Raw genomic sequence first — 24,301 nt, forward strand, 5'->3', positions numbered from 1 at the left:
TTCAGACGGCTTTTTCTGCGAGCAGATCAAAACCAAGCAACGTACTGAATTTCATAAACCTAGCCAGCTACACCTTAGATATATATACGATCAAATGTAAATTATACAAATTGTAAAAAGTGTTCCGTTTTCAATAATATATTTAATTAAAAAAACAAATGAAATCCGTTACTAGAAAACAGGCTGTTGTTGGAGCGCGCTGCAGGTTTAACGTTATCCACCAGAGGTCAGTGCAGGCTAGAGAGACGGCAAACGTCAAGACCACACTGATGTTCGGCGGCCTGTGACATCCTGTTCCCATGTCTGAATGTCATGTTTGTCACAGCATTCAGTAACGGATCATTTTTAATCGAAAATTGAAACCGCTGATTGGGTGGGATACTTACCGTTTTAACAACATTTTCTGTCCGCCTGTCGTGGAGAAAAGCACTTCTTGCTGTTGCTGATGATCAGAGATGATGATCACCAAGACCTCTAGTCCAAAGCTGCTCAGGTCAGTCATACCTACAGCAATGGCCACATATTTTGGGTAACACTGGGATCCCCCACTAATAATAGTCTAGTAATCTGCCTAAATTACAAAATGGGAAATCCTCTCTCCTGGGTCTCTTCCTAACATCATATATAAAGATGAGTACCAGCTGACACTCCTGCTGTGCCCAGGTTATTATAACATACAGTAGGCGACTGAAGTCAGACCTGGGATCACAGAGAATTGTGTACTTTGAGATTCATACAATTGATCAATTCCAGTGCCATTACACCATTGACACTTACAAAACTTGATAAAGACATGACCCTCTACAGGCTTAAAGTGGTTTAATGAGAATTACCCTAGGGGTATACAATATACCCATTTATACTGCTGGTCTACATTGCTTTTTCATGGCATGGCCATTCTACAGCATCCTTGTAATTGCACATCAATAAAATTGTAACGATCAATGCAGCTTTAATACAGACTGAAAAACAAAAAACAAACCTGCTGTCATTGTAATTGAAATATAACTGCCCCCTAGTTTGACTGTGGGGCAGTAGGGCAGTAGGGCCGCACTGTGAGGAGCTGCACACTTTTTGAATGCAAGCCGGCGCATGCCTGAGCAAGGTATGGGGCTGGGATTGCTTTGTTTTTAAAGCTGTTTTTCTAATAAAAAACAAAAAAAAAAAAACAAAAACAAAAAAAAAACAACTGCAGGTGCTCTACCACAACTCCCCCAAACGACATCAGCCAGCTGCAGCCTGTCAACAGATCCGGAGGGAGGAACGCAGCACCCCGCATCAGCACAGATAAGAGCTCAATCAAGCAACTCTTTTTGTTTGAGCACCTGAGAGTGGAGGCTTGCGGCAGCTCTGCAGCGCTTTTGCTCCATGCGATGGCCTGCTTGCTGGCTGGAGGTGTGCTGACTGTAGAGATTTGACCAGTCATCCACTCAGTCTTTTCCCGGCTCGCTATTGGTCAAGAACTCATACAAAACTGGCGATTCTGTCTGATACAAACACCTGCCCTTGGAGCAGTTGAGCAAAAATCAAAAGTCAACTGAACAGAAGTCAAGAACTGATTCCCTAAAGTGGAGCAGGACAACTTCTGTACTGTGATTGGTCAGGTTCTGTAGTAACAAATGTGTCTCAGTCTTACAGTATTTTTATATCCATTGACAGGTATTAAAAATAAATAAATACATTTTTGATACCTCAGAATAAATCCCTTTCTGGCCCAAGATGATATCTTATTCAATATTCGATCAACGGCTCCAGCCAGGCAGTTTTTAAACCCCTGCCCCACGTTGAACACATTTAAAACCTCAGCATTGCAGTGTCTGTAAACAGGGTGATTTCTTCCTGCTTTGTCCCTGGAGACCCGGCCTACCCCCCGGGGAGATGCAACTATGCAGCTATGAACACATCTATGAGCACATAAACAAGCCAGCCCCCCGCTCCCATCCCCTTTCCAAAACCTGGGACTTTAGAAAAAACAACTATATAAAAGTAACTTAGTTGCAGCTTTCATCCAATGTAAAGCAAGCTGGATTGCATTGGATGGTTCAGGTTTAATTACTCAAGGAACAGCTTTAAATGATTAACACTGTTTATTGTTGTTTTTTTTAAATATAAACCACTGCATTTTTATATTAAAAAAAAAAAAAAAAAAAAAAAATCCCCACTGTGGTTGTAAACTGCACTACACCTGGAAACAGGATCCCTCCGTCGAAACGCATTAGCACTATTGCAATTCATAATACTAAAACGCTTACATAACTTACACGAGATTGAACAAAGGGGAGTGGGGGGGGGTAAAATGTGCAAGAAGAGGTCAGATTTAATTCATAGAGAGAAGTGATGCGGTGACTACCTGCTAGTTTGTTACTCGATCCCCAAGCTGGGAAACATGGGCCAGTGAGAGGGGCACTGCAAGAAGGAATGGGGCCATAAAAGTAAAAACAAAATAAAAAGCAGCTTAAAAATAAATAGGGGTCACATGTCCATTTTCTTTTTTTTAAGAAGGAGAAAAGAAGATGAATAAAAACATTAAATAAAAGTGCCTGACCAAAGTAACTGATACAGTATTTGTTTGGAGCCCTTTGAGAAAACACAAGGCGCATAAGAGTGCTGGAGAGATTAAAACCCCACCCCTGTCCCCCCTCCAAAAAAACCAAAACAATAAAAACAAAATAATAATAACAATAATAGTCATAATAATATTAAATCATCAAAGTTCAGAGATCCAGAATTGCCTGGGTCCTGCTGCTCAGTCAGCAATATCCCCCTCGCCCGCCCCCCCACCCCCCCGGCCCTCCAGCGCCTGGGCCGCCAGGTTCTCTGTGCTGCAGCTCTCCGTGCCTCTCCTCTTGATCTCCTCCTGCTCCTCCTCCTTTTTCCTGCGCTCCATCTCCCACTCCACGAAGGTGTCGAAGAGGCTGGGCCAGGCCTCGTCCTCGCTGTAGTTGCTGAGGTCGGGCCCGATCACCTGAGTAAAGTTGAGGAACATGTTCCACGTGTCCCGCGAGATCCCCTTCACGCCCGATGGGTTCTCCGTCAGGAAGTCCAACCACTGCTCCAGGATGGAGGGCATGTTCTGGGTGAACACCAGCCTCCAGAGCGCGATGGCGATGTCGCGGTGCAGCGACCGCTGGCCCTCCTCCGAGTCCAGCCCGAATTGGAAGGTGAAGCGGTACAGGTCCTTGAATTTCTCTTCGCTCTGTGCCTCCAGCAGCAGGCAGGGGAAACGGGTGTGAATACCCTCTAGGCTGTCTGCCTTGATGGCCTTGCAGCCCTCCACAAACTCCTTCCTGCAGCCAGAGAGAGAGAGAGAAGCAAGGGAGGAGGCAGTCAGAATGAGAGGAGGTGGGAAGAGAGAGAGAAGAAATGTGGGGAGGGGAGGGAGCGAGTGAACAAGAGAAATCAATATTTGGTTTAGAACCTCAAAACCTCAGTGAAAGCCCTCCATCAGCTGTCCAATCCTAACCCTGTAGAAGAGCTTCCTGTACCCTTACATCTCCACAGCATTAGGAGCAGTGAGACAGAGTGTGCTTGATCAGTTCTCACCTCCCACAATGTTAGTTTCACAGTAATCACTGAGGCTGCCACAATATACATACACATTTATTTTATTTTATTTATTTTTAAGCCATCATCTAGAAAGATTTGGAGAGGCTGGGGATGCCAGTCTCATGTGTTGTGCGTTGTATGCGCACTGGAGACCAAGCCCATTGTAGATTTTTTTGAGTACTTTATCTCATACAGACCTTATTTTGGCACTGAAAGGGGACGTGCATTTTTCCCCGATTTCTAACAAGGTAGAACAGACTCTAACCTATCCCCAATCCTGACTTCTGTGCCAGTGTTAGAAAGGAGAGGCATACGGCATGTTTTAATGGAAAATATCCAGTTGAATTGTACTTGAATTGAAGTGTAAGGAGAGGTCAAAGGTGGCACCGGCATGTGGAACAGCTCAAATCCAAAGCCACTGCACTATCCCACCACCACAAAAAGCTGTAGTTGCTGCATCCTGCATACTTTTGCTGCTTTACTGGGTATTTTATTCTATTATGCTGTGTCCTGTAGTTAAAACTACTCCACACCATGTTCCCGGTTTAGTTTCCTGACATTTCGACAAGGCAATTGTTGTTGCTGAATACGGTTTGCCTTGGATCAAGTCAAAAGCCAAATAAAATAAACCATGGCATTAATAATAATAATAATGTCAATGTTTACTCGCACAGGAAATCAGCAGCTCCCTTTCACTGGACGTCAGCTGCTTATGCGAGGGGGACAAAAGGGAAAAACTCACAACACTTTTCTTTTCCCTCCTCTCCCCAAGATGTATAATTAGATAAATGTGTGTGCCAGCTTAAGAGAACAAACACTAACTTTCTACAAGACAAAAGTGTGTCCGGAAAAACAGATTTTACCACATCCTGCATATTCTGAAAATGTCGCTCTTCTTGGAGTTGGGCTGAGCACAGTTTCAGTTCTTCACCCGTTATCAGATTCACACGTAAATTAAAGTAGGACAATGAAAGAAAGGGGATCACAGGCCGGTGCATGATGACTGTGGGTGACTGGAGTGAAGCAGAAAGGAATGAGAACACCCATACTTTAGGTGTAGGCGAAAGTATTTACACCCTTTATTTGTATAGGGAGAAAAAACAAATACACTGAAGGTTCATTTAGTTCATGAACCCTGACTTGATTTCACTCCTTCCAATCAACTGGAATGCTTAGTTCTAGGTCGAACAAGCTCTGAAAATGCACGCTTGAGAATGAAGCATAGTTTCACAAACAGGATTGATGGTGCCACACAGATCACCGAACAGCAGCTTTGAAATGAGTGACGGGCAAACTTCAGACTACAACTGGACCTCCATATGCTGTGGGGGGTGGAAGTGGTTGCCCAGTGGACAAGTGCTGTGCCATCCAAAGTGCTCATGCACCTGCTTGACGTAAAAAATGACAGATGCCCATATCAGCAGAATTACAAGAACAAGTGTCCAAGCCCTGCTGTACCACTAATACACAGGGGGGGAAGAAAACAAAAACGATTTAAATTTTATTTTTATATATGCCTGTTGGGGTTGGTGTGATGCGTGACTGTACTGCAGCTGTTCACCAAATTGTGTCCTATTGCTCTGTGAATCGGCTGGTAAGTCACCCAGCACGAGACGTTCTGTCACAGCCTCGTCTCGCCCTGGTGAGACACCAGACAGATATCTCAATGCGTCCTGAGCTCGCTTTCAATCTTCCTGCTGCTTCGTACAAACAAACACAAATTGTACAAAATAGTCTGATTTTCTGCATACACAGTGGTCTAAACCAGACCTATTCATCTTACAAGCACAACTACTGGCCGACATTGGCAAATTGATGGTGATAAGAGAACATCAGCTTTAGAAACGAGAACAAAAAAAAAAAAAAAAGTTTTTGTCCCGACTACTTATATGGAATGCTACCATCTGGAAGATAATACCACAGACTTTGTGACCTCCTTTCAAAAATTTTGCACTTGGCACTGCATCATGGGTTCAAATGACCATCATTATCTCAATACAAAACTCTGGCAGCACATGTTTCAACCCCTTCTCCCTGAGCACACACCCACACACACAAACACGCCAGGGATGCGTGGGCCTGTCCTGTGCCCTTGGCGCTACGACCTAGGGGGTGAAAGAAGTGACAGCTCGGGGACAGTGCAGCGCGGTGAGGACCTGTTTTGTTCACATGAAGGATCAACAGCCAACTTGGAGATCTAATAATCACAAAAATGCTAACACAACTTTGGTTTCCCTCTTGAAGGCGAGTAATACATGCAACAACAAATGGAGATCTCAAAACTCTGCCGTTGCCAAACCACACCTCAAGCGCCACACAAGTGTACCACAGAAAGGAAACGGAGCTCTATTAACCAATATCTTGAATTGCTGCTTTATGAACTGTCAAGAAACAGCTTACTGCTCGACACCAAAAATAATTTTACAGAGTTCCTTATTCTTCACAATAATAAATCTACAAAGTGTCTTGTCTGTGATTTACTATTAAACCACAACCCTAAAGCTAAATATATTGTGCAGTCTGGGGGATTCCTGAAACCAGTCCACCAGGGAGTAGTTGTTTGCCACGTTTGTTTTTAATTGGAGAGTGTCCCATGGGTGCTGCCTCTTGATTTTTAAAGGCATGTCATAATGGGAGATGAGCCGAGTCATTTTATCCCATCATGCAGCGTTAAGGTAACAAACAACAACAGGCGATCCTAGAGTGCAGAGCAAACCTGCTGAAGACCGAGTGTGTGGGGAATGAATAATGACAAACCCATATATCACACACACATATGCCCAGCGTATCAAATACTTTTCTCTTCAAGCAAATGTGTATTCAAATACCTTTTGATGTGATCTAGTTTGGGTGAGGTTTTAGTTTTATTTGTATGTTTAATTGCTGTGCTCTTGCTGTGGGGGGCAGGCGGCAGGATGCCTCTGGAAAAAGGGAATTATCCTCCCACTAGGCAGTTTATACAGAATAAATATTTCAACCCCTTAATCAGACGCCACCACATGTGGTACTATGAGGTCAGACAGTCTGCCCCACCTGTGAGAGGAGCAGTTCCACAGGAAGTACAGAGGATGGGTAGAAGAATGGTTAACCCATTACCCCCATGACCAAACTACAGGGAGACGATACAAAACCGAGTCCCTTGTGTGCGTGTGTGTGTGTGGGTGTGTGTGTGTGTGTGTGTGTGTGTGTGTGTGTGTAAGGGGGGTTGAGGATTGAAAGTAAAGAGAAACTTCATACTTCCAATATGAGCAGGAGAGAGAGCGAGAGATAGATAGAAAGGATGTATGCTAGCTTTCAAAAGAAATAAGGAAGATTACATTTAAAATTTCTCCTTTTACTTCTTATTATTGCATATTCAACAAAAAAATGTTTTTCAGTCCGAGTACGTTTGGAAAAAGGCCAGAGTGTGGGCGAGAACACTCTTACAGATGAGATCAAGGGCAGCTGCTGGAGACTAGGCCCCTGATTACTTGGTGCTGAGCTGGGCTCGCCCCAGCACCTTGATGCCCCTGCCCAACAGCAGAGGATGTTCTGGGCCAGGCCCGCCCAATATCAACAGACCTGCTGATTGGGGAGTCCAGTCTAACCTGCATCTCTGCTGAAACGTTACAAAGAGTAATGTCACTCACATCCAATTAGAAATCACTATAAATACCCCCGCACAGGACAGAGAAATGTCTTCATAATCCGCCTGACTCACTGCCAAATATTTTTCGTGTAGGCTTGGCATTTTAGGCAGACGGGGCTGGTCAATTACAGTGGGATTTAAAAATAGCACTGTGAAAGGGTGTGTGTGTGTGTGAGTGTGGGGAGAGTATAAGCATTATTTATTGATCATGGTCTTGGTAAGCACCCGCTGGAAAAACGTGAATACAAATTATAACATGGGACAACAAGTTGTTGTCTTCAGGGACTTCAAGGTATTCAGCTGTATGGGACAGAACATTGTCAGGGTCAGCATCCATAAAGCAAGGGATTCGGGAATGATACAACTAGCTCAATACGGTTAGTCTATCAGCAGCGTTTTGGCTGTGCAGCCCTGTAGGCATCCATAATTAGAAACTGCTGCAGATGGTTTCATTTCAAAACTTCAAACTTGCTCTTCAATGTGCAAAAGAGGGGGAGGCGGGAGAGAATGCAGATCCATGGCTACAGTGTTTGCCTGTCATCAGGCCAACTGAGCTCCACTGCAGAAAACAAGCCCTCTTAGACCGCAAGCGTGCTTCCTCGGGGGAGATTAGAGGAAACAATGCTGAAATCCAATACATGTGTACCGGCTAATTCCGCACAGCGAGGCCTGGAGCTACACCTTGATCAGCATTCGTCAGCCACGTTGGAGGGGGGGGGGGCTTAGTTAGGAATGAAAGAGAGACGTACAGTAATTAGGCAAACCGCATCCACCGAACCCAGGCTGACGCCAGGGGTGTCAGTGATTGGCATTTACCTGAGGGGTGTGAATGTATCCTAATAGATGCATAGAGGAGAGGCCCGTCTTTAAACTCTCAAGCAGACACTGATTCAGGCAGAGGGAGCACCCTTCTCAGATGCTTAGGCTCTGAGCTCACTTCCACACTACCGCACTTATGCTGGCGAAGTTGAGATAAAACATTTTCCTAAAACAACACAGTGTTTAGATGGATAACCTTAGATTAGGACCTGCATCCTTTCAGCGAGCAGCACTATGTTGTCATCCAACGGGGATACAGTGTTGACACTACAGTGACCTACATGCAGTACTCCCTCCCTAATGGCTTCCATGTAAATCCCCTGCTCAGCTTAGTTACAGGGTGGTCCAGATCTTCACAGTGTTTGTGGGGGAGTCTGTGAAAGTGACCCCACATGCACAGTGCCTAGGGGTGTTGTGGTCTCTCACCACAAAAGGTTTACTTAATGTTAAAAGGCAGCATATATTCTCCAGTCTTTCAAACTTAAAAATAAAGCAGACTACTTTTCTCTAAAGCTTCAGAGAGGTTTTTGGCATTTGTGTTTGTTTCTTTTTGCTCGTAACTCATTTGTACAACCAAAAAAGCACGGGAAATTACTTGTCCGGACCCCAAACTGTAAAAGGTGTACGTTGTATTTGAATGCATGGGCAATAAACACTGCTCAGCGCCCAACACGATTCCTTTAAATCTGGAATTCAAAACAGAGAAAGTCAGGGCCATGCAGACTAATGACTAATAAGCGCGGGTCTCAGTAAAAAGAGAAAGACCTGCACTTCTGCTTTTCTGGGACACTGACTGTCCTTACACTGACATACAGCTGAGTTGCCCCACTACGCAGACGCACTGTCCTCCACTTTAACACAGCGCCCCTCTCCCCAGTCAATATTTATCTCAACATTTAATGTGGTTTGACAGGGCAGGCTGGAGTCCTCCAATAGCTGGCAAAGGAGCAGTCAGGAAGCAATGGCAGTGCAGGCAAGCAGAAAGAACGGTCTCCCATCAGCCAGCACAAGCTATGAAGGGTGTCAGCTTCTATAGAGAGACGCCACTGAGGAGTTCTTAAAATATACAGTTGTTTCAGGTCACACACACATTTCCAAGCAGAAGCTGAATAAAATGTTGTTACAGATTATAAGAGGTATATATTTTAAAATAGAAAATCTGTATAAATGGTCCATGGGTGAAAAGCGAATTATTTCCCTAATAATATTATGATAAACTGCTCGCTACGTTTGTAACATTTCAACAACGTAAATCAATTAATCTTAAACTGGTCAGATGCATTTAAATTTTAACCTACCAAACTAACACACACGTCCTCCGTGCATCTTTAAATCGTAACTTCATCATCCCTGTAACAAAGCCAAATGTTTAACCACATCTTTCAAGTAACAAACAAGCTCAATTCAGAAGCATGAGAATATCAGGAGCACAGAAAAGCCAAGGCCATCTCTGGCGCCCCGCCGGGCCGAGACTGAGCTGCGCGCGTGTCGCACTGCAGCTCAGTGATCCTGGGCCTGTGGCTGTAACCTTGCTGTGGAGCAGGATTTGCGAATCCGGCACAGCATCACCACAGACACCACAGACACCAGAGCACATGGGAGCTGCTGAAGGAACATTGAGCATGAATACAAGGATTTCAAGCGGTGTGATTTAACAGAGCAGAAGTGTGGAAGTAAAGCGAAGTCACAACACACTACACAGTTTGCAAGGTTTTTTTTTTTTTGGCCAATGTGAGGAGAAAACCCCCCACTAAAGACAATAGAATAAGCTCACGGGATTGCCACGTGCTGTATGAAAGTCGTGTGGTTTGACTTTTGTCTCTCTCTCTGAAGGGGTGCACTGACTGCGCTTACCTACTTGTAACAAAGGTGCTTCCTGGCTCTTTTTACAGCGCTCAGCAAATCGGGGCTATTCTTAGCTCACTGCAGCGCGGCGCACACGGACACAGCGAGCTGCTCCCCTTACAGTGATGAGGGAGTAAAGAACATGCGTGTGTGTGTGTTTGTATTTTTTTCTGAAGAGTCAGCACTTCCCAACTTTTTCCCCATCTGGTGGCATTGACAACGGAGCCGGTATAAACTGACCAGAGAACTTGGATTTGAAATTCATCCACCTTGTCATCAACCACTTCTGTATTCATCTTTATCTCTGCTTGTCATCACCTAAGCCCTGACACAATGGCATGATTTCTGTTTCAGTAAAAGTTAAATCAACATACACAGTCTCATCTTAGAGCTGACCCAAAATGAAATAAGAATATGGCTGAAATAAAAAAAAAACAAGAGAATCACACGGATCTCAATTCCCAGCTCGGTACTACCAGCCCGAGTGAAAGTGACCTCTGACAGTGCAGTGACTCGCATATAATACTTGTGCACACTGTGGTTGTTTCTTGCTACTTATTTGAAAGTGTTTGACCCCATGTTTGGTCCCACTGGAGCTCTAGATAAAGTGTAGGAGTTCAGCTACTGTGGGGGGGGCTTGGGACAGTATGGGCGGGGCTGGTCTCAGAGTGACGCGAGGTGGGATCTCTTAGCCGAGGCTCTTACCTTGTAAACTTGCACATTGTGGCAGCCTGGAACTTCCAAGCCAGAACCAGCACCCTGAACTCGGCCGGGTCCACACACAGGTCGATGCAGAAGCGCTCCATACCCTCCTCGAGGATGGCGTCGTCCTGTTCATCCTTGTAGTTACGGAAGAGCTCCTCAATGCGCAGCAAGGAACACTCCTCGCCATTGGAGAGCAGCTCCTCCTTGCGGGTGTCTCCCGAGGGCGCGGGCGGCTGCAAGGTGTCGGCCGTGACCTCCATCTTCTTGGTGCCGTTGGCTAAGAGGTCACTGGAGGCCTTCCCTCCCATGGGGCCTGGCTCCTCCTTGTGCCCTCCTCCGCCCTTCTTGCCCTGGGCTTTGCCGCCGGGCTCCTTGTCTCCACTCTTGCTGCCCAGCGAGGACGATGGGTTCTTGCACTTCGTGACACACTGGCCCATGGCAACGAAGCGGGCTCCCTCCCTCAGGCCCGGCCGCCTCTCGTCCAACGCCGCTGCTGCTGCTTCGCCACGAGCTTCAGCATGCCATCGGGTGCTGCTGTGTTGGGGGGGAATCACAGGTCAGGAGAGACACTCACACAGCGAAAGGCTGTCTACAGCAGCTCTACAGTCATACCTGACCTCACTGCCACTACCTCCATCATTAATTTCCACCTTCCACACCAACCACGAATGTATTCAGCAAGTACTGTACACAAATTGCTTCAACACGGTAAATCACAGAGCTAACCTGCCATATCCAGAAAGCCCCTGTGACTAGGCTAGGCCCAGCGAGGAAAGGATTATTACTAATTAAGTTATTTTGCAGATGCTTTTACCCCAGGAGACTTACATGGCTGAACACATCGCTACAATACAAAGGGATTTTAACAGAGCAAATATCTCCCCAATAAAGTAATAATTATAAACAATAATACAAAAATAATAAAGGCACTCTGGTATTTCCCATAAGTCATTGAAACAAATTAATGAAAGGCACTTCTGACAATATCCATCTCTGTATCATCATCTCTGGCCTCCCAGTGACCTGCGGTGCAGTAACGTTGATTAAAAGCCTGCAATCGACCCCTGGAAATTAGCCGTCTCTACAGTTTGCCGAAGAACAAGCTGTGGGGCTTTTATCTGGGGATAAATGCTTCTGAATATCCTGGAATAGCTCCCGCTGCTGCTGCTGCTGCTGCAGAAGAGTCCTGAAGTAACCCCCCCCCCCACCACCCTGCACATCCAATCTGTCTCCCTACAGCACACACCACAGACTGCCTTACCATCCCAAGCACACAGAGATAAATATGGACAGGTAGGGTCGGGCTGAGGGGACGTGCGCAATTTATTCTGCGTTTTGTAGACAGTGCCCCGCTCTTTCAGTGCACAGTGATGACTGAACAGGGAAGACCGATGGTTAGCGGCAGTATAGTGCAAGGGTAGGCCATTCCAGTCATTGAAGACCGACCAAAGCGAGTTTCTGGTTTTCAGTCTGAATATCTAAACTGTAGTCATTAATACAGTAAGAAGTCAAATTACAACTGAAAGGAAGCTTAAAGAAAACAAACAGGAAAAACACCACTTTCAGGAATAACCCCTTAAGAACTGCAATTACTTACACTGTACTTTTAATTATGTTTTTGGTGCAGAAACTGATTGAAACGATGATGTTTATTTCTGAATTCCCTATCTTGCTCCAGCTGGGATGGCTTGCTCGCTAAGCACAGCTCTGAGCCCACTGGAAACAAAGGGCCTAAATGACAGCAAAACCCATTCTCTCAAGACAGCAGAGAGGGTAATCAGTTTCTGGTGGCGGAGATTAGGATTTATTTTAATTATCCATCGCTGTTGAAGATACTGTCTGCAATTTGCAATTCAAATGAAACCTAACGATACTTACTGGTTTCATTTTATATTCTAATTACACCTCCCTGTTTTTTTTTTCCCCCCAGTTTGTTATTTAAACCTCAACATTCAACAACTTTTTTAAAAATTATATAAATATATATAAATAAGACACTCTGGATGGGAGAAGTACTATAATGAGGCAAATAACATAAGAATTATCATGATTTTACAAGCGGATCAGCCCCGAGGCCAGAGCGCTTTATTAAACAACAAGCACTTCACTTTCCGAGGGTCCTCCTTTTAAATACACTTCAGACTTGTCATTGACAGCACACAGCACAGCAAACAGTGTGAAGTGAAGCAGGGGAATTTACAGTGCAGTAGACGTGTTAAGAGGTTTCACAATAGGGTCTTCGTTTCTCGTGTCTGGGACAGAGGGATGCACCTTACCAGCCGCAGGAACATACTGTACATCTGCTTGGGCCTATTCAACCTTTCCCTTTCCCTGCACTGCACTGCTAGAGCAATTAAGTTGAATACGGTCATAAATCTTTCAGCATTTGTCTATACTGCGTTACACCTTTGTAATATAAACATACTTTAGAATCTGCCTTTATTAGATACAAGACAAACATGTCTGAACAGCAGATTCAGATTTTTGGATGTCTTTTATAGAACAAGGCCCAAACAATTTCTGGCACCTTGATTAAACCTGAACACGACGTTGAAAGACAGGCGGGTTTTTCAGATGACAACAGTGGAGGATTTTGAGAGTACGGTTGTTCTCGTTATTTCGTTTTTTTATTCTTTGCTAAATGGAAGTGAAAACCAACAACACGCCAAATATGAATTATCACATCCTTGTTGTTGTGCTCCGATATTGACGCTACACGATGATGAGTTCAGTTAGCTCCCTCCTGGTCTGGTTAAGGATCGGCCAGACAAAATTGGCAGTGGGTAATGTGCCGCACCGTGCCAGTCTGGTTCCAGGTCGGGTCAGAAATGCCAGTGGAAAAGGGGTAAAAGTATGTGGTGCATCTGTCCCAATAAGCGTATGTGTGACTACAAATCCTTTTGGCTTCCTCAGGGTTCAGTCCAGTCGCTCTGGTCTGTCTTTGCAAACTACACCCCACTCTGTGGCATATACAGTGACTGGACACAAATTATCTGATTCCCCCCAACACCTTGTGTTAATGAGTCATTAATTTTCAAAAAAGTTTGCTGACAGTAATGGGGAAACTGCTTTACAATAAAGGAGAAGTGATGACAGCTGGCCGGCTCCTTTTCAGATGGCATTTCCACATGTGCAAACCTCCCCCAGTCCAATGCCACTGAAGTTACCTCACAGCTGATGTGTGCCTTGTAAAATACTTGCCAAAATAAATAAAAATGATCAAATCCACCGAACACACGTATAATAAATACTTATAACTCTGTCTCGGAAGTCTGCCCTGCTTGAGAGTGTTGTCAGCTAATATCAAGTCGTTTCCTCAGAGAAGAAAAGACAGGAGTTATGAAATGCTTCTAGGGTAGTGAAACAATAAAACGGACAGCGGTATGAAGCCGTGGCTCAGCCAAGTCCCACAGCACACACAGCCCATGAATGGCGGAGAGGCATACTGAGCTGACAAACAATGCAAGAGGCAACTGTAAAGATCTTGAATAAGTAGCGGCTTTAGGGTGTAAAACACTAATCCAGGAACACAGTCCTGGGAATCATTCCAGTTTCTAGACTAAAATATCACATTTACAGATTCGTGTATGCGTGTGTTAGTCTGTGTGTGTGTGTGTAGGTTAGGGTGTGTGTGTATGTTGGTGTAAAGTTGTATCTGTAGAAAGACAAGATTGGGTTTCAATAAGATCAGGTCAAGAAAGGTCTTAAAGGTGGAGAAGACAACCATAAAAAAATGTGTATACTTACAGAAGAGTCTCAGAAAGTTGTCCTTGTATGAGCTGGGGGAAACATCACTGCACACCAGGTTAGTTTTTCATTCGACACACTGAAAGACACAGAAAATCTGATTAGCCTCACTCTGTACTCATCTACGGTTCATACAGGGTCATACAGAGGGCCTGTTTTACCACCACACATGGTTTACTTGGAAAAAAAAAATAAACGGCAGCATACAGAGTACTTAAAGATGTGAATTACAAAGTAGGAAAAGATTAAGGAGATCCTGGCAGAAAGCTTGGCAGGATCCTACAAAATTCTAAAAGATACTTTAGGATCCCCATGTGATCTTGTTCAATAACCAGATCCTGGTCAAAATCCTGTTCAGGAATGAGATCCGGGTCACAGATAGTAATTAATATTAGGATCTTAAAAGATCACAAATCATTGCAAATCCCTTGTAAAGACCGCAGCACCACCATTCACACTACCAAACAACAGCCACAGGACTCAGAGACAGCCTATGTAGGAGGTTGATCACTAGCCCCTACCTACAAACAAACTCACCAATGCTCCTCAGATTCACATACAAATTGCTCCTGGGTGCTGGTTTTAAAAGCAGCAATTAAGAGATAAAATACACAAACAAGGTCTATTAATGAGAGAGATCCGCCAGTCCACAGATTATATATATATATATATATATATATATATATATGAAGCAAAGCCCTAGTGGAATTGGATTCACAAAGCTTAAAAAACAGCTCTCTGTCAAGACTCCTTTAACAACCAATTGATCACTTCTTTGCTGAATAGCACGCACAGAGAGAGAGAGAGAGAGCATCAGAACCCAGCTGTTAAAGAGGTAGCAGTCTGTGCTTGACACTTGTGCTTCACAGCTCAGCCTGAGACCTTTGACCCCTTGGCTCCACTGCTGGTTTTGGGGAATATAAATCCTAAATCCTAGCCAGTGAGGGTTTGTTCTAACAGATCTTGGAAGACGCCACATTCCCTTCCCTCCCTCATTAGAAAATATTACTAATATTCTGACATTCATGCATTGTGAAGCAGAGTTGACCAATTAATTACATGAGTTCTAATATTACTATTTATTTATTTACTATTATTATTTATTACAATACATCTTGTTAGTTTTAGAGTATGATTACAATACAGTACTAAGAATAACAATAGGTCAAAATCAGAGTTATCAATATTTTAGAACTGGGGGGACAAAGCATGTATGAACAGCTGCATGGCTGGCGGGTGCGAGAGGTGGAGAGTCAGGAGGAGAGGAAAAGGCACATGGTGCAGAGCGAGGGGAGGACGGGCTCCTCCAGCCTGGCACACCTCCACCAAAAACCTGCCATCAACCTGGCAGCCTGCAAACACCACAGAGTGCAAAACACACAGTGCACCTGTGTACACTCACGCTGGTCTCTCTTCAGGCTGGGGGACCCCTCTATCACAGCATCAGTTTCCAACCCTCCCCCTCCCCAACACCAGAACACAATGCCATGCCAGAAATGACATCCAGAAACTATAAATAGCAAAATATCACAAGCAGTACAGCAGGGTAACAGATCCTGAACAAGAGGCCTTCTCCATTATCGAGAGTCTACCCCACAGTTGAGAATGTATTTGATTGGTCTGTTGAGTGGGGGGGTGCTTTATTCACGGGACCCCCCATGACCGCCTCCATCAGATCTTTTTTTTTTTTTTAAACCTGCCACATATGGGAGATTCGATCTCACCCTGCTTCTTGAACAAGTGTTTTCCACTGATGCGTTTTGCTTCCCCTCCTTACACTACTATGGGGATTTTTACAGTTCCTTGTCAACTCAATATGGAATTCTGCCTGGTAACACAAGCTGCCCTGGATAAAGGCATCATCCAAATAAAGAAATATTTACATCATCATCTCGTGTGTAAGTGTGACAGACAGCTAATGGTTCAGGACGTAGCGTGCTGCTCTACACTCCCCACTGCTGCAGTTGGAAGAAGGTTCCTCTGTAGCCCCTCGGTGGCCCCTACACAAGGTTAATTTATTATGGTAAAACAAAGCCTGTTTTCATGACCTTATCTCAACAGATTAAAGCACAGCCACATAAAATCAGCAGAGTTCTCGCTGCTTAATTTAAGATGAATGGATAGGTATTGTTCTTCTCCACAATATCAGTTCAGCAGTTAGTCATTACAGAAGACGGCAGCTACTTGGTGCGTCCGCAGCGTCTTTGATTACACAACCACATGGGTTGATCGTAGAGATGCAGAAAGAGGTGCTTCACAACTGCAGGGTTGTTGCAAGATAGATGGAGTGGGGGGGTGGGGGAGGTTGTCAGCAACATAGTTCAGCGTTACTGTAACGAAATGTACAAATGTGTCCAAAAATTTTATAAATTAAGACGTGTACGAGATCTGTTGTGCAGAGCAAGTTTAATTCAATGAGTGGGCACAGAATTCTCCTGGAGCAAAAGTCTGAGCGTCTCCAAGGGCTGGCTGGTGATTCGATCTCTGGATTAAGAGGAAGGCAGGCACAGCACACTGGGTCATTCAATAACTTCTTGTGGTCGTCTCTGGTTGCCGACCGTGTCGCCACAAAAGAATACCAGGCTGTTCACAAATCTGCGGGCGGGAGACCAGATGACTGTGTGGTCACAGGCTACAATCATTCTAATTCAAGAACCCCCCCCACTGGACACTAATACAGACAACACACGTTCTGCAACATCACTGGAACCCAGCATCAACAATCCGTATAAAAAGGATTCCCGTGACGGGACAGTCTCGATGCAACCACACTTTTTAAATTGAACAGCTTTCACACTACAAAGCTATCCAATATCAGATGTCAGCATGGTGAGGGCCTGAAACTCACCAATCTCCCACAGGCCATCAGCACAGTCCACAGTCCCACCCCCATCCCCGATTAAAACCCATGCCAGCTCCTAATACTGGCCTCACAAGCTGGTGGCTCTGGCAGGAAGCTGGCACAGCCCCTAACAATCAGGGGACTAATCTGTTAATCCCATCTGAAACTGCTCAGCCCAATCCCTCCTCCACACTGCTGGGTTTAGCAACAGAGGCTGAAATCATCCCTTAAAGAAGCACTCATACTGGTAAGAGGGGATGGAGCAGGAGGAAGGTTGGATTGAGTTAATGGGTCACAAAGGGAACCTAGTCTGTCATACTAGACTGACTTGGGGGGTGTTACCAGCCAGTGCCGATTATGCGTTTTTACGGTAATAGCGGATATTTGAGAGAGCAGCGGTTATTACTATGAGTACTAGTACCTGTGGTTCATGTTATATTACTGGCATCTACCAAAGTAGATCGCTGTGACTATGCATATACAGTATGAACATACAACAAAATAAATAATAATTTAACTTAATTGAAACCTGTAGTGATTTAAAAATAAAAAATAAAAGGCTTTTCGGCCATGTGTTACACAGGCTGAAAGATTAGGGTACCCCTGTTATCAGCGACAAGGTGTAATGCAGAGGTAAGTCACAGAAACATGACGAGCCTCAATGAACAGAGCACAGCTTTGACAGGTGAGCAGACTTCTGAAAAAGACTCAATCGCTGCTCTGTATTGCATCTGAGAGGTGACAGCACCAGAGCTGCTCAGAAGCCACTTTGAAGCATGATGATAAATAGATCAAATGCTGGAGCAGCACTTGCAATGAGAAGTGTTTTGCAGCACATTCATTATAAGTTATTATAAAAGTTATTATATTCCACCTGCATAAGAAGATGTGATGCGAATAGAAGATGGGTTTTGGGAAGGTGCCTCATCCCTTCCCTGCTCTGGACAACTCCTGCAACTTCGATACTGCCGAAAAGAGATTGGAGAAGGGCGATAACTTTGCTCTTTGATCAATTAACATGCCTGATGTGCGATCATTCAATATTATGGGGCAGACAAGACAACTCCGTTTCCTCACATGACAATCAATTCCTGTGATGCGTTTGTTGAGTTGACCCCAACCATGAATTAAACCACGTGTGGGTACAAAGTTGGAACTTGAGCCTTGCGATTTGGTCCAGGCCCCAGTGTGATCTAACAAGACAAAAATGAATGTCATTCATATTAATAGCAAAAACACAAGTAACAAAAAAGGACCGTAAACTATATATGAAGACAACCAGTATGAATCAGCTCAAGTCAAACTGGATTTGAGTACAGAATAGAAAATACAGCAATCAACACTTATTGCAGACAGAGCTAGTGAAGACCTTGCTGTGCATCTCCCTGTAGGATCTTCGCAGCACTGCAGTCCCTTCCAACACATCCCACTGCAGGACTTTGTTAAAATAAATAAATCGCTCCTTAATGATGTAACTGATCGCTACCCAGCTCGATTACACCCACCGCCCGCAGTGGTGATTGTGACAAAGTCTAGGAAAGGAAGGGATTGGGGGAGCAGCAAGCTGAGAAGGCCGGCCTCTGTGTCCCGTGACGATGGGGAGCGTCAACACCCTGTTTCGCTACTCATGGATGTCACTCGCATGCAATGTGCCAAAACAAATTGGAGACACCATTAAAAATGAAAATGTCTCCCTCAGCAAAAAAAATAAGCAGGCTGGGGTGCAAGTGCTGGAGAGCAGAGAAAATGGCAAAAATAAAGAAAATAATATACATCACCACAATGAATAAACGGTTGAAATGTTATGTATATTCCACCAAGCCAGACCCCCTTCGGTCACCTGGCAAAATCACTTTGAATGTATCAGTCTATTTGAACACTGATTTTCCTCCCAAGGCTTATCACACCTTCAACACTTTCTCTCGGCTCTGAATCCTCCTCCTCCTGTTCCACAGCAGAAACAACAAAACAACAAAAGGTGCGATGTCGCACTGCAGGCAGCTAAGACGAGCACACACATCCCAACCTCCCGGAGTCTAATTAGCGTCAAGCGAATTCAAGACCCTTTTCAGATTCCACCCAGCTGTCAGATATGTACGAGAGAGCATAGGAACAAACAAACCAGCCAGATGAAGGGAAATAAATAAATATATAGATTTGATGTCTTTTTTAAAGGACTCCTACTGTTCAACAAGTGCATTAGAAAACAAATTACATTCAACAAATCTGGAAACGTAATCCAATTTTAGGTTGTTGCTGTAGATATCCTCAGTATAGAAAACCAAGTCCAACTGAACACACAGTGTGCTCCTGATTGTAACTAAAGTCAGAGATCCGCAGAAACAGACTGTGGGAGGAGGCAGTGGGAGTGCCGCTGCATAGCAAAGACAGGTGAGGCAACGCACGGTTTCTGATCAAACACTCATCTGATATTAGAAGGAAAAAAATGAATCAAGAATGTGATTAACTTCACTTCCTGTATGGGAGGCGGCTTGCTCACACTTCTTTCAACACGAACAAACAAATCAAGTGTCTCTTTCCGTTAAAGTAGAATAATGGTTATTACAGTCTAATTCCCTGCGATTGCCAAGCTGCCATTAGAAATACATTTGCCTCCAGTGCTTTATTTAAGGAAATGAGACCGTATACATGGAATAAAACTGAAAAGTGCAACAGGGTATTTAACTTGGATTTTGCTGTGCGTAAGCTGCGTTGACTGCCAGTGAGTGAGTTTGCATGTATGTGAATGCATCGTTTTATTTAAAAAAAAAAAGAAAAAAGAAAAATGCAAATGCCGTTCCTCTTCCACACAGACAACACATCCATATTATAGTTCTCCTTCTACTTCACTCACACTACTTATGAACTACCTCGTGGAAGGATCTGCACTGTGTTCTGAACCAGGCCCTTGAATAAAGGATGATCAACCAAGAACATGTCACAGGCAGTCTGTGCTGTGTGGATTCTGTTAAAATGTATATTTGGTGATAAAATAAAATGTAAGGGGAATAAAATAATTATGACAGAAATAAAGCTCACAGAAGGTGCATGAGGGCATCTCTGGTATCTCTAGTCCTCATTTCCATAATGTAATCAGAAACAAATATCAAAGGTAGATCTTTTCCTGTTCAACTTGGTGCCGGTTGCCTGCCGTGATACGAAACGGCTGGAGGTCATGGAAATTGTGTTATGGTGAGAACTCTCTGGTTCCCTTGGCTCAGTTTGTAGGTAACGCTTGGGGAGTGAAGGAAGCTGCATCCCAGACATGCTCTTGGAGTGGCAGCTCGGAGAACCGATTCAGAGTGAGTGCTGTGTCAGACAGTGGCATGCTGACGGGCCGAGATGCTCTGTTGACATGATACGTCGGATCATAAAGAACAACAAAGCAGGGCTGCGAGTCAGTACAGAGACCGTTTCTGACTCACTAAAATATCGGTCTTGGGAAGTCTCTCTTCCAAGGTCTACGTGTAGATCTATCCCCAAACACACGTCATCGTTTTATCTTATCTCTCGATTCATAAAGCAATACCGCTGGGAGCCTTTAGCAAATCCATACAGTCATTCTGTTCAGGCCTGGCTATGGAGAGGCATGCTTTAGTAGGAGTGGAAAGGTATTTGTCATCTGGAAACTTCCAGGAGTGCCAATAACCCCCAGGCCAGTGAGGCACAACACGACTTTGATGATTCCTGCTTTTTGTGAACCAGGCTAGCCCGAGGTGACAAGCTGAACCATCCCACTGACGCTCACCTTATTAAATCACACCACTGAGAGAGAAGACAATGGGGGGTCTTACTCTTTTGTGGTTGGGGGAGTGCGAGACTATGGTTGGGGGGCTACAGTGAGATATAGTCACTCTCCCAGCGCAAGGGGCTTGGGAATCAGCCAGAGCGACAGAGCAGAGAAGCCTGAAGACACTCACACCTTCAGAGAGGATGTTGCACTGTGGAGTGAAGGCTGTTGCACAATCTGAGATGTGTTAAAATACATGGTGACAGTGAGGGGAGTTGTCGCACAACAAACAGACGCTAAATGCATACTGCTCAAATTTAAGGAAAAAAAACAAACCCTGGCAACAGCTGACTGCTGTGCTGTACTCTACATACACTGCAGCAGCACCCTACAGAGGGAGAGAAAAACTGAAATGCTGATGGGGTGAGAAGGACCAAGAAAAACTCAATCCTTTCCCATACAAGTACACTGGTTCACTGCAGAGACACCCACAGCACCCTCTCCTGCTGTGGGATCCTACAACTGCATTTCCCCAGCTCCAGTCCCATAGGAGCCCCAATTTTCTAATGCATCCAAACCCTCACTAACCTTTTTTGATTTGTTTGTATAAGTGCTGCTTTACACTGTATTTACAACAGAGACCTAAGTGTAGTGGGAGAATTATTCCTTGCACTCCAACAGTCTGCAAACATATATATGTTTAAATGGGGGATGTTAGGGGAACTTGGCAGAAGACTGAGTGATAAGGCTCCAGGACTGAGACAGAGCAGTGATTTCAGAGCGCCGTTCTGCTGCAGAGTCCCCGTTCACGTGGCTCGTACTTTACTCAATTGTAATCCTGCTCCTTATGTGTGGTAGTTGCCAGTGCTTTATCCTGCACTATTTTTGCTTCACTGCAACTTACCGCATTAGGTTGAGTCTGTTAGACATGTTACTGCACTGTGCAACTTCTTTCTGTTTTGTTCGCCTGCAAACAGATCAGCTTGCCACTGTGTACAAAGCAAAGTGATTTACTGCATGAAACATACGACTTAGCTGCACCCAAGAAAGGCAGCAGCCAGATCAATAATAAATAGCATCATCACATTCTTCATATATCCCCATCTCGTATATAAGAGAGACGTGATTTCCTGTGCCATCACTCTGAGAAGCCAACACCTCTGACTGCAGCTCCAGTGCGGGAGCCTGCCAACAGGAGCTGAAGTCATTCCCCCATCGGAGAGCGATTCTGCAATTAAAGCAGACCCTTTGCCAACGCTCAATCATACAGCACGATGGCCAGGAAAAGTGAGCTCGGCTACGTTTAATTGCGGAGGAATTTAATTAATAACCGGGGCTGCAGAGACTTCACCATTCGAGACTGCAGAAGCACAGCCAAGTGGACACTCCTGTCTACAGGTAAATTACCATTGTGGTCCCGGAAGGGGTAGCTGCTAGGATTTTACCCCTTGTTAACAGTGGGAAAAGGGAATGTGTTTAAGCTGTAAAATAGGATAAAACACAAACCAATTATTGTTAACACTAGTGAACAGTTCCCTTTCCTCTCCTGGCGTCCATTGGGAGGTGCTGCCCTGAGGTACAGCCATACAGTATGGTTGTCTCTCACAGGGCCCGGTCTGCCTATCAGAGAAGCTTTGTATTGTAATAGTTCTCATAGACTGGGTTTGCACTTTGGCCTACACCAAATCCAACATTTGTGAGACAAAGGTAGGTCAAATTACAAACTTGTACCCAATCAAAGGTCAAATTATTGTCACAAGGCACGGTCCACGACTGAACAATACGAAACACGACGGAATACCAGTGATTTTTTCTAGGCCAAGGTGTGACTTGAAAGCTCCTTGCAGATTTCTCCACTGTCTTGCGAGCACTTTTCTTTGTTTTTTTGTGTAGATGCGTAGATACCCGTCTCTGTGGTGGCAGATGGTTTTGGGTGGAACTTGGGTAAAATGGTCACAGATTTTCAGCGCTGATTCCTGAGAGCACGCACTTGTGAAATACAAGCACAAGAGGCCACTGCCAATATACCACATGCCCAACCATAGATCTGCAGAGCATTTTAGGGAAGATTGCGTTTCTGTGGCCACCAATCTGTGGTGGTGGCCATCGAGATTCTCAGCTTGCCCTGGATGCGCTGAGAAGCCCATCTTTTGGTAAACTTGCATGTTAACACGCATTACTCCAGTGCGCACAGGAAACGGAGTACAGCCTGATAGTGGACGAGTCTACTGAATAATACAGCCATTCATAGCAAAAGCCTAATAGCTCACTAAATGACTAGTGCTGCATTTATCACAGCTGGCACTGTCTCTGAAATAGCAGGCTGAAGCCCACACAGTCAACACCATGCTGACAGCCCTTCAGACCCCTTCCCCACAACCAGAGACAGTCTAATTAAAACTGTGCTCCGCAGGGCAACTGTGGAAGGACTAATCTGACCCCTCCCCCAGCACACCATGCTGTGGGAGACTGCTTCACAATACCGGAGGGAGCCAGGTTAGAGGACAAATCTGTACCTACACTCACAAACAGTTACTTTGAGGTTGCTCCTAAACACGCAAATCACATGCATCTGTGACACATGTGTATACAATTGTATGAGAGACAGTATGTACAGTAAGGCAAGATCACTGCAAACAAAAACCAAACAACTGCTACAGCAGAGGTTGATCGCCCGGTGGATCTGTTCGATACTGTTTTTTTGTTTGTTTGGGTTTATTTGGGGGGGAGGGGGACCCAGATCGCAAACATAATCAAACCACAATCGCCAAGTAATTTATAATCAAGGCAAAGCTGACCTCTCCGACCCAGTGAGTTCACTCTACACAACTGATTAGCTTACCCCAGCGTCGACCTGGCACAGCCTCGGCTCCCCACTCAACGCATCCGCGAATCTACGCAGGGCAGCAGCTCAAGCCCCACGACAACTCAAACCCTGCCAGTCTGGACCCCTTTAAAAGTTGATCTCAGAAATAACATACGGGGAGGAAGGGGGGGGATGCAGACGAAACAAATCCCTTGGTGGTGATGTCTGAACGCGTTGGGCTCATAAACACACACGAAGTGCAATTTCCCCCCCATAGAAACAGCAAACTACACAGAAGTAGCGACAGTAATAACGCCGTGAGATTGAAATGACGTGACGGCTTGCTCACCTTTTAAATGGATGGAGATCTGACTGTGAAACGGGCACTCATCACTTCCTACAAGGAGCGTTTAACAGCCCCACACAGGCACGGCAAACGACACAACACAGTCTTCCTCAAAATGACCAGCCTGGGTTTCGACCTTCTCCTCACATAGCCTCTCCAGCCGCTGGGGGCCTTTAGACTTCGGTTGTCGAGGGGGTAAGTTTGCGAAACCCGCCCGTCAATACGGAGTTTCTTTATGTTTTGCTTCTGCTCTCTCTCTTTCTCTCTCGCTCGCTCTCTATTGAGTG

At 44.9% G+C, this 24,301-nt stretch overlaps 1 protein-coding gene across 1 annotated transcript; it reads right to left on the reverse strand.

The window, feature by feature from the left end:
* Positions 1-2,746: 2,746 nt before the first annotated feature.
* Positions 2,747-24,277, reverse strand: dcun1d3 (defective in cullin neddylation 1 domain containing 3). The gene is made up of 4 exons (XM_066689916.1): positions 24,018-24,277; positions 14,291-14,369; positions 10,544-11,077; positions 2,747-3,287 (listed from the first exon to the last, which is right to left on the reverse strand). The coding sequence occupies exons 3-4, from the start codon at positions 10,978-10,980 to the stop codon at positions 2,747-2,749; spliced, it is 978 nt and encodes a 325-aa protein (XP_066546013.1). The 5' UTR covers positions 10,981-11,077; positions 14,291-14,369; positions 24,018-24,277.
* Positions 24,278-24,301: the final 24 nt, after the last annotated feature.

The sequence above is a fragment of the Amia ocellicauda genome, chromosome 17 (assembly GCF_036373705.1).
Source record: "Amia ocellicauda isolate fAmiCal2 chromosome 17, fAmiCal2.hap1, whole genome shotgun sequence".
NCBI classification, from domain to species: Eukaryota; Metazoa; Chordata; class Actinopteri; order Amiiformes; family Amiidae; genus Amia; species Amia ocellicauda.